This window comes from Spinacia oleracea, chromosome 6 (genome assembly GCF_020520425.1).
Source record: "Spinacia oleracea cultivar Varoflay chromosome 6, BTI_SOV_V1, whole genome shotgun sequence".
NCBI lineage: Eukaryota > Viridiplantae > Streptophyta > Magnoliopsida > Caryophyllales > Amaranthaceae > Spinacia > Spinacia oleracea.
The window spans coordinates 123,496,483-123,513,122 of record NC_079492.1 but is presented as its reverse complement, the minus strand read 5'-3'; the positions used below and the strand labels follow the sequence as shown (position 1 = coordinate 123,513,122).

At 36.7% G+C, this 16,640-nt stretch overlaps 2 protein-coding genes and 1 pseudogene across 2 annotated transcripts; 1 reads left to right on the top strand and 2 right to left on the bottom strand.

The window, feature by feature from the left end:
- Nucleotides 1–2,101: 2,101 nt before the first annotated feature.
- On the bottom strand, nt 2,102–4,397 carry LOC110788595 (glutathione S-transferase-like; annotated as a pseudogene).
- A 287-nt stretch (nt 4,398–4,684) lies between these two features.
- LOC130463565 (uncharacterized) lies at nt 4,685–5,822 on the top strand. Its single transcript, XM_056832731.1, has 3 exons — nt 4,685–4,911; nt 5,450–5,556; nt 5,608–5,822. The coding sequence occupies exons 1-3, from the start codon at nt 4,685–4,687 to the stop codon at nt 5,820–5,822; spliced, it is 549 nt and encodes a 182-aa protein (XP_056688709.1).
- A 3,780-nt stretch (nt 5,823–9,602) lies between these two features.
- On the bottom strand, nt 9,603–11,334 carry LOC130464335 (uncharacterized). The gene is made up of 3 exons (XM_056833859.1): nt 10,969–11,334; nt 10,510–10,858; nt 9,603–10,326 (listed from the first exon to the last, which is right to left on the bottom strand). The coding sequence occupies exons 1-3, from the start codon at nt 11,326–11,328 to the stop codon at nt 9,641–9,643; spliced, it is 1,395 nt and encodes a 464-aa protein (XP_056689837.1). The 5' UTR covers nt 11,329–11,334; the 3' UTR covers nt 9,603–9,640.
- Nucleotides 11,335–16,640: the final 5,306 nt, after the last annotated feature.

The window sequence follows — 16,640 nt, the reverse complement described above, 5'->3', positions numbered from 1 at the left end:
TTAAACGAAGACCTGCGTAGCTGGACTGGTTAACCTGTGCTAGGTACTAGTTCAATAGGATCCCTTCTTCTTACCTAGTTAAAAAAAAAAACCAACAAATTAAAGTGTTGCTGGATTTTTCAATTACGAACGCAAACTTGGTCTTTGATTTTATTTTTTCTCTTTTTTGTTTAGTAGTTAAACACACTATGCATGTGTTTAAGTATTATATTAATTATAAATTGAGAATTACTATCCTATCATATCATATTATAAATTGAGTAGTTACTTAATGTAAAATCTAGAGTTACTATTTCAAGTGAATAAGTATCTTGATTAAAAGTAACTCTTATAAAACTATAAAAATAACCGAAATTATGAAAAAGCAGTAACCCTTATTAATATTAGGAGTAAATGTGACTATTGTTTAAAAGTAACACTATTAACACACAAAAAGTAACCTTAGTAAAAAACTAAAGTAATCAATTGAGAATAGCTCGTTTTTCTATTCTCCCTTAACAAACATGAGAATTGGACTACAATATATTCTTTCGTCCTTGGATATCGTTTGCCCAAGTTGTACTGATATAGTTTGCCCAAGTTGTCCCTAGCCATACTGGGCTTAAATCGCTCCAATTAGGCTCATTTATATAGAAACACCCTTTACCAATGATGTCTTGACTTACTGCGAAAGACTGAGAACATGTCTTGTGTCTCGAGACTTTTGGTTCATGTGGTCGATTCCATCCATTTGGAGACGGTTTTGTTATTAATTGTTACATCACTTGAAGTCTTGAACATAATGTCAAATGTCAAGACTAAATTTCTCCTTTGTAGGAAATTTTTGTAACCAATTAAGATTTTGTTTGATCAACCTTAAATATGAAAGTTAGATGATACCATCACAAAATCTTTCCTATTAATCCTAAGTCCCAACCCCAAGTATTGCTGAACATATAGATAGAATCGCTTGTGGTTTCGGGGTGCTAGTTGATGATTACAACTTACAAGTGTGTGGAATTGAAGAAGGTACTTTTGAGACAGGGGATTAACAGAGGCCCATCTGGGTGTGTAATGAATTAGCAATGGCTGATTGCAGTAGCAAAGCTGATCTCTGCAAAGTTATTCTATTTCTGGTGAATATTAAGATAAAGCAGCATTTAGCTGTTTCATAGTGTATGCTTAATGATTAAGATCAGGAGTTGGTGTAATGATTTGAATTTCTACCCAAACTCTGATTTTCTGACTAAATCTTAAGAATATAATTCATAATCTTTTGTTATGATCCCTTCCTAGAGATGCTCACCTAAACAATGTAACTTTACTACACTACCCGGAACGCGTTCCCTATCAATGATGTTTCGTTCCTAAGGCTTGTGCTCAAGAATTATGATTAAGATGTAACAACTCCCTTACCAGTTGATCTAAGCGTTTGTGGTTCCTATATTACTAAGTACATGCACGTACATAAGTTAGTCTAAGGAGCGACTGTAAGGTTTGTCTAGTTGTTGAGACTAAATTTTACAAAGTTCAAGTTATTGACAATTCGGAATAATCAATTGCAATGAACAACACTTAAAATAGGAATTTTGTAGTATTACTTCAATATCAATGCTAATAGTTGGCCTAGAAATTGTTACTTCATGGTTTGAAATTTTCTTAAGATCGATCAGTTAAAAGATTATGGTAAATTTGTGAGAAAAGACCTTGTGTTACAGATTTTGTGAAAAAACACCTTATATATTAATATTGTTGATTAAGCACACCTTAAGGTATGATTCCGACCAAAAAGTCAAGTTTTCAAACGTTGATTTCCAACATTTCCTTCTAACTATGTGCATTGGTTCCTATGATGATTTTCAATAGTATAATACACGTACGTATTTAGAGGAAAAAAGTGAGAGTCAACGCCGAAAACTTGACTTTTTGGCCGAAATCAAACATCAAAGTGTGTTTATCAAACTTGACTTGACTTTTGACTTTTGACTTTTTGGAGTAATATGTTACTCCGTAGGTGTTTTCTCACAAAAAAAAATGAAAAGGTGTTTTTTCACAAAAAGTGTAATATAAAAGGTCTTTTTCTCACAAATTTGCCAAAGATTATAGCACGTGATTAGTCCGAATTGATCGAATGCTTGAATAATAGTAGAAGATAATTGATGGTTTACTGATTTGACAATGTAAGATAATTGAACATGAAAAAGCATTATATATATTACAATGATCTCAAAATACAGTAGTGTAACTCATTTTGGCTACATGCAGGGAGAATATATAACTAAGTTTTAAGCTTCTCCTGCAAGGCCACAACTTTTCCCCAAGCAGGCCTAGACAAGATATCCTTACACCAAGCACTCACATTAGGACGCTCCTCAAACGTACATTTGCTTCTCTTGGCTGCTGGTTAAGTAGTGTACAATAGGCAAATGATGAAGATCAGCCAAGGTAAAGGTTTCACCACCCAAGTAATTAGATTGAGCCAACCGCGATTCATAAACATCAAGGACCTTAGACAACTTCAACTTGTTTTCTTCCACAACTGCCATGTCGGCTTCCATGTTGATCGAACATCTTCTTGTAGACAAGCTCCCACCCTAGTTTTATAGCCACTGTGTCAAATTGGAGAGCTTCTACTTCTGCCCAAACTTCCACAAGTGCCATTTTTTTTATTAGTAATTGATTTCCTTTGCTTTCGTATTCATGTGCTATGTATCTTGTAATAGCTCTTGATTCTATTTTTACAAAGAAATTTGTTACAATGTGTCATTTTACATATATAACGCAAATAATTAATTTAAACTAAGAATTTTTTTGTCAATGGACTGTTTCTAGAATCCGTAACTAGTTAGTTGATGTACGGACTACGGAGTAGTAGCTTACCGAAAAGCTTGACGTCTCCATCTTCAAGAGCCGGAACTTGACCAAATGGCTGCAAAAGTGCAAATACAACACATATGGCATATGTAGGAGATGCAATTAATTACTTGTTCTTCTGTCTATGTAAACTATCAAAACGCATGGCGTCGACGTATGGGCTTTTCCAAGCCAAGTTCGAATTTGTGGCCAACTGTCGCCAAAATTAATTTTTAATACTCCGTATCAAATTGTCACTGAATTTGGTTTTTTCATCAATTGCCGAATGAACAACTTTTATTTCTCCCTCCATCTCTTTTGTTACATTTGGTATTTTGCACGTTTATTAATGAATGTGCATTGAAAATCTCTACTTTTTTATTTAAAAAAGAAAAATTACGTTTATTTATAACATGTCTTTCGCAAATTTGTGAAAAAACAGAGAACATGAGAACATTTTAATTTCCTATTGGAAATATGTGAAATATTAAATGATCAAATAAATTTAATTGATTAAAATAATAATTAGACACAAAATTTAATAGAATATTAAAGCATTTATGTAATAATATAATAGGAAATGCAAAGAACATTTTGGGACACCCAAAAAGAAAAACGTAAAGAACAAAAAGAGACGGAGGGAGGGAGTATTAAATTGTCGTTCAACTTTTTTTTTTACCAAATTGATCAAACGGCCTCTTCAATTCAATTGCGGGTAATTTAAACAACCCATAAAATCCTTGTTAAAAAAGTCAACCTTTTACTATAAATCACAATTGAAAGGCATAGGCCGGCATTTGCTGGCCTCTCGCGTACATAGCAAAGTTAAACCAGTTGGAAGTACAAGTTGAAGATAGATATTACCCCCTTCCAATTTTGCAAAGTCTAGGTGAAAGTAAAGTTACAAGGTGAGTTCTCCACCATTCCTATCAAATGAGTTTTTGAGTTTTAGTCGACTTATTTAAGAAATAGTTTAATTTCTTATGAAATAAATTTCAAAAACGCGCCCTAGTAAATTATGCAGGGAGTTTAAGATAAATTCAGGTATAGATAAGCTTACGGAATTTCAAATAAGTCCATCTTGTTTCCGAGTATAGTATATCTAAAGCTAGGTATACGAACCCCCTAATGTCCCTTTTAACAAAAGGGACTATCCATAATCCTATTCTTAGGCATATCGATCGGAAACAAAATATTAAAATATAGTATGACATGACAATAAATAATAATTGATGTAAGATGTAGAAGAAGTAAAAGCGTACAGACATTGAGGGAAAGGTAAGGGTGGTGCTTGTGAGCACCGGACTTGATGTCAAGAGGGACGTAGTCAAACTCCAACTCCTTCTCATATGCAGCGGCTAATACTCTCATCACGTTTGGTGTTATTGGATAATCACTCCCATACACCTTCATCCTCATCTAATCTAATCAACCTCTACAACAGATCCACCAGATTTTGTAGAGAGAAAATATTTATTGTGTGAATCAATCAAAAGGTTGACCTTCATCTACAGTTGTAACAAGTGCATAATTTTCTATATTATATGTGCGTCATCCCTTATTCTTAATATTTTTCAATTTTATGGTTTAATAATCTACAACACCCTTGACTCAACCTTATGTTACTTAAACAATACCCAATTTATTTACTTACTAGTCTTATATACATGCAATGCGTGCGAATGTAAGAAATAAATTTGTGTTATTACATTTACACCTTAAATAACATATAAAAAATATAATATAAATGAGATTGATGCGAATATAAGAAACATCTAATTTAGATAGAGCCGAACGCATATAAACAACTGAAGTTTCAAATCTTCCTCATGAACCGAGGAAAAGGAGAAAAATGATACATTTTCATCCAAGTGATAAGGATACTGTTATAAGAGAATACATTCAAAGGGAACTTTGTCAACCTAAAACATTTGCCTTTCCTTTTGGTACTTTTAGGCAAAGAATACGTCGATTTAACCCCAAATGGTTTGATGATCATGGAGATTGGCTTGAATATAGTATTGAAAAGGATGCAACATATTGTTTTGGTTGCTATTTGTTCAAAAAAGACAACGCTGGGTATAATGCTTTTGTTGCACGAGGTTTCGAAGTTAGAACAAACCATAGGCATTAAAGAAGCATATTGGTGGTCTCCCCACGAGTGCTCATAAACAAGCTAAGGAAGCGTATACCGATTTTCTCAACAAAAAAGGTTCTCTTACATCTTCCTTTGTCAAGCAAACCAAGGAATTCACAAGTCAATACAAAACTCGCTTAGAAGCTTCTGTTAAATGTATGAAGTGGCTTGCAATTCAAGGATTGTCTACTCGGGGTCATGATGAAAGTCAAGATTCATTAAATCGTGGCCATTTCATTGAACTTGTGAAGTTCCATGTAAATGATAGACTTGATATCGAAAATGTTGTTTTGGAAAATGCCCCTAAAAATTTTCAGATTATTTCCCAAAAAATTCAAAAGAAAATTATGAATGCATGTTCCAGAGACAAAAGCAATTATGGAAGAAATGGGCGATGGATTTTTTTTCTATCCTTACGGATGATTATGATGATATATCTGATACATAACAAATTTCTCTTTGTTTGCATTATATTGACAGAAGAGGGGAGGTAAAAGAGCGCTTTCTTGGTATTATTCATGTTGCTAATACTGTTGCTGCTACTCTTAAAGATGCAATTGAATCATTACTTATGGAGCATTCTCTAAGTATTTCTAGTATCTGAGGTCAAGTATATGATGGTGTAAGTAATATGCAAGGTTCGATTAATGGTCTCAAAACACTTATCTTGAATGATTCTCCATCTGCATATTGTGTGCATTGTTTTTCTCAACAACTCCAATTGACGCTAGTTGTTGTTGCTAAAAATAACACTGATTGCAGCTGGTTATTTGTTGATGTCCTTCCTCTTTTCTTGAATTTTGTTGGTGGTTCACCTAAGCGGAAAGAATTTCTTCGAGAGATACAAGCTTAACGTGTTGTAGATGCTTTACCATTAGGTGAAATTTAAACCGGGAGCGATTTAAATCAAGAACTTTGCTTGAAGAGGCCGGGTGACATTCGTTGGGGGTCTCATTTTAGAAATATTGTGAATGTACTGGATTTGTATCGTCCTATTCTCGAGTCACTTGATGCCATCGCTGATTCTACCATTGATAAGGCCGACCAAAACAAAACTTGTGCAATAACAAACTTGTTGATGTTACCTGATTTTCTTTTTGTGGCACACTTGATGGTGTCAATCTTTGGGATTACATATGAGTTGAATTTTGCATTGCAAATGAGTGATCAAGACATTGTGAATGCAATGAATATGGTTGATGTAACCAAGAAGAGTTTGCAAAGGTTGAGAGATAATGGATTGTATGCTTTCCTGAACAAAGTTACTTCATTTATGAGGAAGAATGGCATTGAGATTCCTATATGGAGGGATCGTATTGAAGGAAATAATGCCCTTGGTCCAAGTATGCATTAAATGTTAAGTCTAATAAATGCGGTTCAGTATTAATTAACAAGTTAATAATTCAGTGAGATCAAGTGAGCTGAATGCCTAGCTAGAGGCCGCTTCAGTTCAAGTGGAATTAATGATATTAATCCATAGCTTACTCTTGACTGAACCCGTAGGGTCACACAAATAGTACGTAAACGGATCAAGTACTTAATGGCATTAAATACTCTATCTATGGATATTCGGAATCGACGGATCTTGGTTTCAGTGGGAGCTGAGATCGTCACAAGCAAGAAATGAATACTCTGGAAACGATGATATTGCCGGAAACGGAAATATGGGTCGTATCGGAAATATAAATATTATCCAAGTCGTAGATGTTGCCGGAAACGGAAACATGGTACGTATCGGAAAATATTATCGGAAATGGAAATATTGCCGGAATCGAAAATATTGCCGGAAACGGAAATATTGTCAGAATCAGAAATATTATCGGAATCGGAAAATAATTCCGGAAACGGAAATATTAAATATTTGTTCGAAACGGAAATTAATTCCGGAATCGGAAATATTAAATATTGTTCGTATCGGAAACAAATTCCGAAATCGGGAATTTAATCGGAAGCGTATCGTACGAATTAGCGTCGGACGAGGCTCGCTAGACGAAGGCCCAGCACGAAGCCAGGCCATCGCCCAGCAAGCCACACGCATCACCAACACACGCCAAGCCTCGACCAGGCCCAGCGCAAGCCAGGCCCAGCCGAAGCCATGGGCGCGCGTGGACAGCAGCATGGGCCTAGCGTTGTGCGCTCAGCGTGGGCCGCAAGGCCTGCGCGGGTGTACGGTGCTCGTGCGATGCTCGTGTGCGAATCCTAAAGCTATCGGGATTCGATAAAAGATTAAATCCTAAACCTATTAGATAAAGTTTATTTAATAGAGTCCTAGCAGGATTCTAATTAAATTAATTAGTATCCTAATAGGATTCCAGTTCCTTTTCCATACCTCTATAAATAAGTGCCTAGGGTCATTATTTACAGACACGATTGAAGTATTCTAAAGGGTAAGTTTTTGAAAGAAAATTCAGTCATACACTTGCACAACAATAGCCGAAAATTCCTAGCACCTTAAGGGCGATTCTAGTTGGTCAATCTTGAGGCGGATCCGGACGTACTGTGGACTATCTACGGAGGGACGACATTTGGAGTCCTAAAGACTTGTTCTTATTCGGTTCGGGCGTAGCTAGGGAAGGCACGCTACAAAGTGTATGCATCTATACTATGCTAAATGATTATGTGTAAATAATATGCTTTCCTGGCTTTATGGTTTTTTTTTCCGCATGATTTATGTATTGTCATATGTATCATAACCTAACAGTGGTATCACGAGCCTCTTATTATTTTCATAATCTAAATTGCATGAACATGCTTAAATATTACAAATTTGCAAGAATTAAAAGGGGTGATTAATTTTCGTAATTGTTAATTAATTGCAAATTGCTTTTATTTAATTATATGTACGCAGTTTTTCGGCAGTTTCTTCGTTACTCATCCAAATCGAGTGATTTTTGTGTCAATTCCGCATGTAAAAGGCATTCTAAAATTTTGACAAAAATAGGTTTTTTCAGCCGAACCCGGAATTCTCAAATTCGAAGCCTAACTATGACTTTTCGGAGGTTTTAGTTGTTCGAACGCAAAATTTTGTAAATTTAAGATGTTAAATTAAATATTTGCGATTTTTGTTGTTAAATCTTGAATTTTTGATTGGCCTACTGTATATGTTTAACAAGTTTGAATGCCTAGCCTTGTTAATTATGCAATCTAATTTGTAATTATGATTAATTTGTTGAAAATTGGAATAATTTAGAATTTATTTGATTTTCATAATTAGTTAATAATTTAATTAGATACCTATGATTAAAAACCACCTTAAAAATTGTAAATTTGTGTTAAATTTTAAATTTTTATGACCTAGACTTGAATCCATGTTAATCGGAAATCAATTAATTAACGGATTTTTCACCAAATGCCCCTGAGGTTTACTTTAATGCACCAAATACCCCTAAACTTTCCAAAATGCACCAAACACCCCTGACGTATGCAATAATATCATTAAATGCCCTTTTGTCTGACGGACGTTAACCCTCCGTTAGGCAGTTAGTTCGTTAAAACATAATGCACCGAATACCCCTGAGGTTTGGTAAAAAGCACCAAATACCCCTGAGGTTTGGTAATTTTTTTTCCAAAAACTAGCAGTTGAATTTGAATAATATAGCCATTGCAGTCACCCATACACTAATTTCCCTTATATATACCATACCCAACAACAACACCACACTGCCCTAAACCCCAATCCCCCCCAACTGCACAAACAGTCCACCCCAAACCCCCACCTGCACAACCAGAACACTGCAACAGGAGCACCAACAACAAGCAGAACCCTGCAACACCAGCAGCAGCAACAGCAAGAACAAACAACAACAGCAGCAGCAGCAGCAACAGCAAGAATAACAAGACAGCAGAGCAACAAGAACAAACACCAATAGCAGCAGCAGCAAGGACTTCAACACAGCACAACACCAGCAGCAAGAACAACACAGCAACAACAAGAATAGACAACACCAGCAGCAAGAACAACACAACACAACAACAACAATAACAAACAACAGAAGCAGCAACAACAGAAGCATCAACAACAGAAGCAGCAACAACATAGCAGCAAGAACAACAACACAGCATGAGTTCTTGTTCCAATACATCATCATCCAATCTGTTTTCATACATACTTGTTCTAAACAAATGTTGTCCTATTTGTTCCAAAAAATGTGCAATAAAAAGCTCCGAGACATCCAAAAATCCACAGAGGCTATATTACAAGTGTGATCCTTGTAACCATTTTATGTGGTGCAAAGGAAGTGTTCTACACCAAAATCAACAACACCAACAGCAACAGAGCAATATAGAGTATGAGGGAACATCGGAAGACAACGACAATATAAGTGACGAACTGAAGAAACTGAAGAAAAGAGTGAAAGAGCTCAAAAAATTCCAAGCTGCAGCAATTAAAATAGGAATTGTAATGTTTTTGTGTCTAATGTTTGTAGTAAAGAAGTAATCAAGACAAACAATGATGGTTGTAATGGCACGAGCACATGAATTTCATTTATCAATAATATGCAAGTCTTTGAACTCGTAACTGAAATAGTTTGTTTCCAAAATAAACCGAACATCAAGTTGTGGGTAGCTTTACAAAAAAATGCCAAAATGTGCCACAACCTAAGTTGTTTTTCAAAATAAACCTAAGCTTTAAAACAAAAATACTAAACTGAATCCTAAGCTTACTTCTAGTTATGCAGCTTTGGACTTCTTGCTGCTCGATGCATTAGATGTTGGAGCCTTCCTCTTCCTAGCACCAGATGTTGATGCACCAGCAGAACCAGCAGCAGCTGCAGCAGATTCTTTCCTCTGTTTTGCAGTGGAACCTCCTTTACAGGTTCTTGAGTTATGCCCAATTTGCTTGCATTTCCCACACTTGACAATGGTGTTTCTTTTCCCCCTCTTCTTCTCATGAGCACCTCTTCTTCTCTGCTTGGCTGGTCTGCCAGCTGCCCTTCTCATTAGTGGGGGAAGAATCCTAGGTAGCTCAAATGTAGGCCACTGTGTTGAGTCAGGCATGGGGTGAATATGCTCTGAGTATGTGAGCTTATAGGCTGCCCCTTTGAAGTAAGGAGAAACAAAATCTGTAGGATTGAGTCTTTGATGGTATATTACCCTAATAGCATGCTTGCAAGGTATACCACACCCTTGCCATTTCCCACAACCACAAACTCTAGCAGCAAGCCTAATAGGGAACTTCACATGACCATCTAAAACCTCAAATTCACCCCCCCCAGCATTAGTTGCATAACAGAACCTCGAGTCAGCACTCCTCTCTTCAAGCTCCTTAGTAGCATATGGCGTCAATTGATCGGGTCCAATGTCAACAGCTTTATCAAATCTGGCCCCGATCTTCGTCATGCACCAAGACCTTATTTCTAACATAACAGAATACAATAATTGGCATCACACATTTTAATGCAAAATAAATACCCGACTCGGAAACTTGAACACATACCCGACTCGGACACTTGAACACAAACCCGACTCGGACACTTGAATACAAACCTAAATAAATAAGTTCCAATGACACAAAAATAGGATAAAATGTAAAGGATTACCTTCAAGAAGTGACAAAACAGGAAGATCCCTAAAGGGTTTGGTACACGCGTTGAAGGATTCCACAAAGTTGGTGGTGTTGTGATCACAAGTGACCCCAACATCAAACTTGTGTCTGGACCACTGTTCAGGCACTTTGTCAAGATATCCCACTGCTTCTGGGATGAGTTTGCCAATCTTTTCCATGGCTTTGTTGAAGACATATGGATTGTATGCATCAGCAGCAACCCAGAACAAGTCATGGAAGGCTGTGCCACTGTATCCAGCTTGTCTGCAGTTGGTATACAGATGCTGAGCACAGACCCTCCTGACTGCTTTGGGGAAAACATCATACAAAGCAGATTCTACTCCCTGCATAACACAATTCCAAGTTTCAATAACTAGGGAAGTGAACCAGAAAACTGAAAAAAATATAAACAATACTACAAATAATAAAAACCAAGAAAGGGAGGAGTAATTACCCTCATTCTGTCACTAATAAAAGTCCAGTCATCCCTCTGGCACCCATGTTGAACAAACAAAGCCTTCAAACTTCTGAAAAAATAGGACCATGTGTCCATACTCTCCGTACTCACAATGCTATAGGCTAATGGAAAAATCTCATTATTCCCATCGATAGCAACTGCAGTGAGGAGAATTCCCTTATAGTATCCACTCAAATGTGCACCATCAATGCCTATGATAGGCCTACAACCTCTTAAGAAACCCCTAACTTGTGCAGCAAAGGAGAAAAAGCAAGCCTTGAAACGGGGTGTCACGTTACCAGAATCTGCAGTCCAAGTGACCAAGGCATAACTCCCAGGATTGGTAGATTTGATCATTTCAGCATAGGATGGTAAAAGTGAAGGAAATAATGCCCTTGGTCCAAGTATGCATTCTATGTTAAGTCTAATAAATGCGGTTCAGTATTAATTAACAAGTTAATAATTCAGTGAGATCAAGTGAGCTGAATGCCTAGCTAGAGGCCGCTTCAGTTCAAGTGGAATTAATGATATTAATCCACAGCTTACTCTTGACTGAACCCGTAGGGTCACACAAATAGTACGTAAACGGATCAAGTATTTAATAGCATTAAATACTCCATCTATGAATATTCGGAACCGACGGATCTTGGTTTCAGTGGGAGCTAAGATCGTCACAGGCAAGGAATGAATACTCCGGAAACGATGATATTGCCGGAAACGGAAATATGGATCGTATCGGAAATATAAATATTATCCAAGTCGTAGATGTTGCCGGAAACGGAAACATGGTACGTGTCGGAAAATATTATCGGAAATGGAAATATTGCCAGAATCGGAAATATTGCCGGAAACGGAAATATTGTCAGAATCGGAAATATTACCGGAATCGGAAAATAATTCCGGAAACGGAAATATTAAATATTTGTTCGAAACGGAAATTAATTCCGGAATCGGAAATATTAAATATTGTTCGTATCGGAAATGAATTCCGGAATCGGAAAATTTAATCGGAAGCGCATCGTACGAATAAGCATCGGACGAGGCCTGCCGGACGAGGCCCAGCATGAAGCCAGGCCATCGCCCAGCAAGCCAAGCGCGCCGCACAAACAGCCACGCCAGGCCCAGCGCAAGGCCAGGCCCAGCGCAAGGCCAAGCCCAGCAGGCTGCGCGCAGCGCACAGCGCGCACAGCGCGCGCGGGCGCTGAGTGGGCTGCTGCTCGCGCGCACGCATGGGGCCCATCGTGGCTGCCGTGCGTGTGTGTGCAAGTGTTTGTGTTCGTGCACGTTTCCTAAAACATGCAGAGTTCGGTTAATGATTAAATTCCTAATTCTATTTGATAAATTAATTAAATTAGAGTTCTTATAGGATTCTAGGTTTAATTAATTTGTATCTGAATAGGATTTCGATTCCCTTTCCATACCGCTATAAATATGAGGCTAGGGCTCACAATTTATAACACAAGTTTAAAAGTATTCAAAGTGAGTTTTTGAGAGAAAAATTCAGTCACACATTTGCCTATAAAGTGCCGAAAATAATAGTACCTTAAGGGCGATTCTAGTTGGTCAATCTTAAGGCGGATCCGGACGTGCTGTGGACTATCTACGGAGGGACGACACTTGGAGTCCTAAAGACTTGTTCTTGTTCGGTTCGGGCGCAGCTAGGGAAGGCACGCAACAAAGAGTATGCATCTAATCTATGCTAAATGATTATGTGTAAATAATATGTTTTCCTGGGTTTATGGTTTTTCCGCATGATTTATGAATTGTCATATGTATCATAACCTAACAGTGGTATCAGAGCCCCTTATTATTTTCATAATCTAAATTGCATGAACATGGTTAAATATTACAAATTTGCAAGAATTAAAAGGGGTGATTAATTTTCGTAATTGTTAATTAATTGCAAATTGCGTTTATTTAATTATACGTACGCAGTTTTTCGGCAGTTTCTTCGTTACTCATCCGAATTGAGTGATTTTTGTGTCAATTCCGCATGTAAAAGGCATTCTAAAATTTTGACAAAAATAGTAGTTTTCTGCCGAACCCAGAATTCTCAAATTCGAAGCCTAACTATGACTTTTCGAAGGTTTTAGTTTTTCGAATGCAAAATTTCGTAAATTTAAGATGTTAAATTAAATATTTGCGATTCTTGTTGATAAATCTTGAATTTTTGATTGACCTACTGCATATGTTTAACAATTTTGAATGCCTAGTCTTGTTAATTATGCAATCTAATTTGTAATTATGATTAATTTGTTGAAAATTAGAATAATTTAGAATTAATTTGATTTTCATAATTAATTGTAATTTAATTAGAAACCTATGATTAAAAACCACCATAAAAATTGTAAATTTACGATAAATTTTAATTTTTATGACCTAGACTTGAATCCATAACAATCGGAAATCAATTGGATAATAAATTTTCGATTTTTCGCCCTAAAATTATGAAATTAATATTATTTATTAATTTGTCATTAATTTTAAATATAAATTTTAAATTTTTATGCGATTCGTTCATATAACTTGCACGCACGAGGCAATGGACGCTTCGTGTTACCCTTAAGGGGTGTTGTATAATGCGGGCATGCGACGACGAGCAAGGGAGCTCGTCGCCCGTGCGGCACGAATGCAATGAGCAAGGGCGTAGTGCACGAGCACAAGGCAGCAGCCCTGCCTTGTGTCGTGTGCCACGACCAATGGACGAATGGGCATGGGCGTAGGGCGAGCCAAGGTAGTCGCGTGTGGGCAGCAAGCGAGCTGCGCCACAACGCGCGCTGCCTCGCACAAGAGCGCGCAGCGAGCGCAAGCTCGCGTGCCACGAGCGCTGCGCCTAGCATTGCTCGCGCGCACAGCGAGCGATGTCGCCCGCCCAGCGAGCGATGTCGCGCGCCCAGCGAGCGATGGCTCGCGCGCCCAGCGAGCGATGTCGCGCGCGCACTGCGAGCGATAGCCCGCGTGCGATGAGCGCTGGCGCGCGCAGCGAGCACCAATGCGTGCGGAGGCTTGCGATAGGGATGCAGCAGCTATGCGACGAACGCATGGGCTGCGCGCACATGGCCAGCAATGGCTGTGTGCGTGCGGCCCATGGGCTTGCAACGCGTAGGGTGTTTGCGTTACGATTAGATCGTTCTGAATGTTTAATTTGAAAATTTCAGTTCACGTAATTTTAATTAATTTTAAAATTAATAATTTAAATTATTTTCTTGGATTTTAATTTTGAATATTATAATTATAATAAATGTTATTTATTCTAATTATTTTACTAAAATTAAAATCATGAATTAATTTAAATGCGACTGAAATTAAATTAAATTTTTTGGATTCAATTATAAATTTATATGAGCTTTAAATTTTAATTAAATTTGTATGTTTCTGGTTAGACTAGAAATACATTTTTACGTTTAAAATTGGTAAAGCATATGAATTTATTGGTTTAAGTGGGAGCGCTTTTTAGTCATAAACTCTTGATTAGGTCTACAAATCCTTAAGGTTAAAACAACTTGATTAGAATTAATAAGGACTGAATAATTGGTAGATTATTGGTGCCCTTGATTAATTGCTGCAAATGTTTACGTGATGCATAATGTGTTTTACTAACCAGCTATGTGGGCCATTCATGATAATGAATGGGTGAATGGTATATATTGTATATGTACTGTTTTGCAGGTTATGAAGTGACTAGTATGGCCCAAATAGGATAGAAAATATGGTCTGCGTACCATTAATTTGAATGTAATTGGTCTAAAGTACCAAAGTTATTTTTCAATTCAAATATGGTCTGCGAACCATCAAATAGTTGTAATTAGTTATAGCTTATCCTATTTGAAGAAAATGGTGCCTCCCACGGAGATTTTCAAGACGGACTTTGAAGTCAAAGCTTCAAGATGAAGTCGGGCCATACTAGATCACAAATATCTTATGCATGTTTTAAGTTATTTATTGTTTTAAATATGTCTTAAAATGCATGAGATCAAAAGCTTGATTATGTTGCATGATTAAGGATTTTAGTTCACTTAAAATCTAACCAACATAGTAAGAGCCTTAAGTTCCAAACTTAAAAATTGAGTTAAAAGGTGCCATGCCAAAATATACACTTGCTTGGATATCCTTTACATCAATCTAGTAATAGTTTTCGCTCAGCGAGGTGTTACTTATTGGTCCTAAAGGGGCAAGGTACACAAATAATTGTGAGTACATGTTAGTTTTGGTGAAACTCAACGATATAAGTAAGGAGTCCTTTTATGTCGTGGCAAATTCGATAGGTTTACCTAATAAGTTCTTAGACGTACCTATCAACCAAGAATAGTTTCTAGACTATTAGCAAAAGGCTTTTGCTTACCTAAGATATTCTAGGATTAAGTCGACAAACTGTGCTTAGTTCTTCAATGATTTTAGGATCTTGGAATCATTTTATTCACACCTGCCGGAACACATAATTCGAATAAAATGCTAATGACTTGCTTAGATTGCATGATTGCTTTCATTTTCAAGTTATTACTCATGATAAATGTTTAGACTTTGCATGCTTCAATGAATGTTTTAATTATTGTTTATAATTAAATATCTTGCACTGCAATAAATCCTTTTAGAAAGGTAACAGTAAATTTCCTCGATTGGTAGTGAATCCAAGAACGATTCACGGAAATGAGAGAAAGTGAGCAATTTAAAGTGTACGTTTCTTATAGCGACTTTTATGGTTGTTTTCGAATATCAAAATCGAATGGCAAACCAATTGGTGCTTGTGAATTCAAAATACAATGTAGTTTTGAGATCGTAAAGCATTGAGTTTAAACGCTCAGCCTTACCAATGGTTAACAACCTAATATCGTTGTCCATTTAATTCTCGAATGAGTCTAGTCCCTAGACATTCGAATAGATCGATGCTTAGAGAACTTTAGAAGCTTCTGGTAAGATCATCTAGTTGAAACAAAATATTCAACATAAATTAAAATGGTAAAGAACCTTGTTGGTGACATTGGACATGTCTAACAAAGTATAAAAGTCAACACTAAAGAATTCAATTCTTAAGACTATAAGAAAGGGTACAAGAAATAGGAAAACGAGGAACAAATGAAAGGAATTTACGATTCCGTTTCTACCTATAAGTTTATGTTTAAAGAGAAGTGACCTAGCAATCAAACTTCCTTGGTATCATATACCGCTCGAGGTTCTTACTTCGGTAATAACTCAAACAATGGAAGCTAGGATACACTAATGACCTACAAGTGGGAAATGAAGCATGGCATTGCTACATTAATTGTAGGGTCATCTAGTTTGTTTTAAGTCCTTTCAAAGGCTGGAACTTAATGGCTACTTTGTTCCATAATCAGCATACCTAAATTTCTGTTTCAAACACAGAAAGACTCACATTCAGAAGAACAAAAACAATGTTTGTTTGTTTATTTGAATGAAATGGTCAATTACAGGTTGAGTCAATATGCTTGATTAAAACAAACAACTCTTTAAAGAACTTTACTAAGGTTCAAATCAAACCCTTGATTTGAGTTCCACTAATCTTTGGCATTGTTGCTTAGACCATATCAATAAGTTAAACTTCAAAAGCTCTATTTTGATGGACTTTTGAAAGTTCATTGATTTCTAGATCAATTTAAGACGACTAGTCTTACTTGTTGAAAGTAACAAAAGATATGAACTATTGTTAGAAC

Coding starts and splice junctions, on each gene's coding strand:
- LOC130463565 (XM_056832731.1), top strand. CDS start 4,685: ATGATACATTTTCATCCAAGTGATAAGGATACTGTTATAAGAGAATAC. Junction 4,912..5,449: donor TTCAAAAAAGACAACGCTGG/GTATAATGCTTT, acceptor TTATATTGACAG/AAGAGGGGAGGTAAAAGAGC. Junction 5,557..5,607: donor ACTTATGGAGCATTCTCTAA/GTATTTCTAGTA, acceptor GTAATATGCAAG/GTTCGATTAATGGTCTCAAA.
- LOC130464335 (XM_056833859.1), bottom strand. CDS start 11,328: ATGATCAAATCTACCAATCCTGGGAGTTATGCCTTGGTCACTTGGACT. Junction 10,859..10,968: donor TTATTAGTGACAGAATGAGG/GTAATTACTCCT, acceptor TGTGTTATGCAG/GGAGTAGAATCTGCTTTGTA. Junction 10,327..10,509: donor TGTTTTGTCACTTCTTGAAG/GTAATCCTTTAC, acceptor CTGTTATGTTAG/AAATAAGGTCTTGGTGCATG.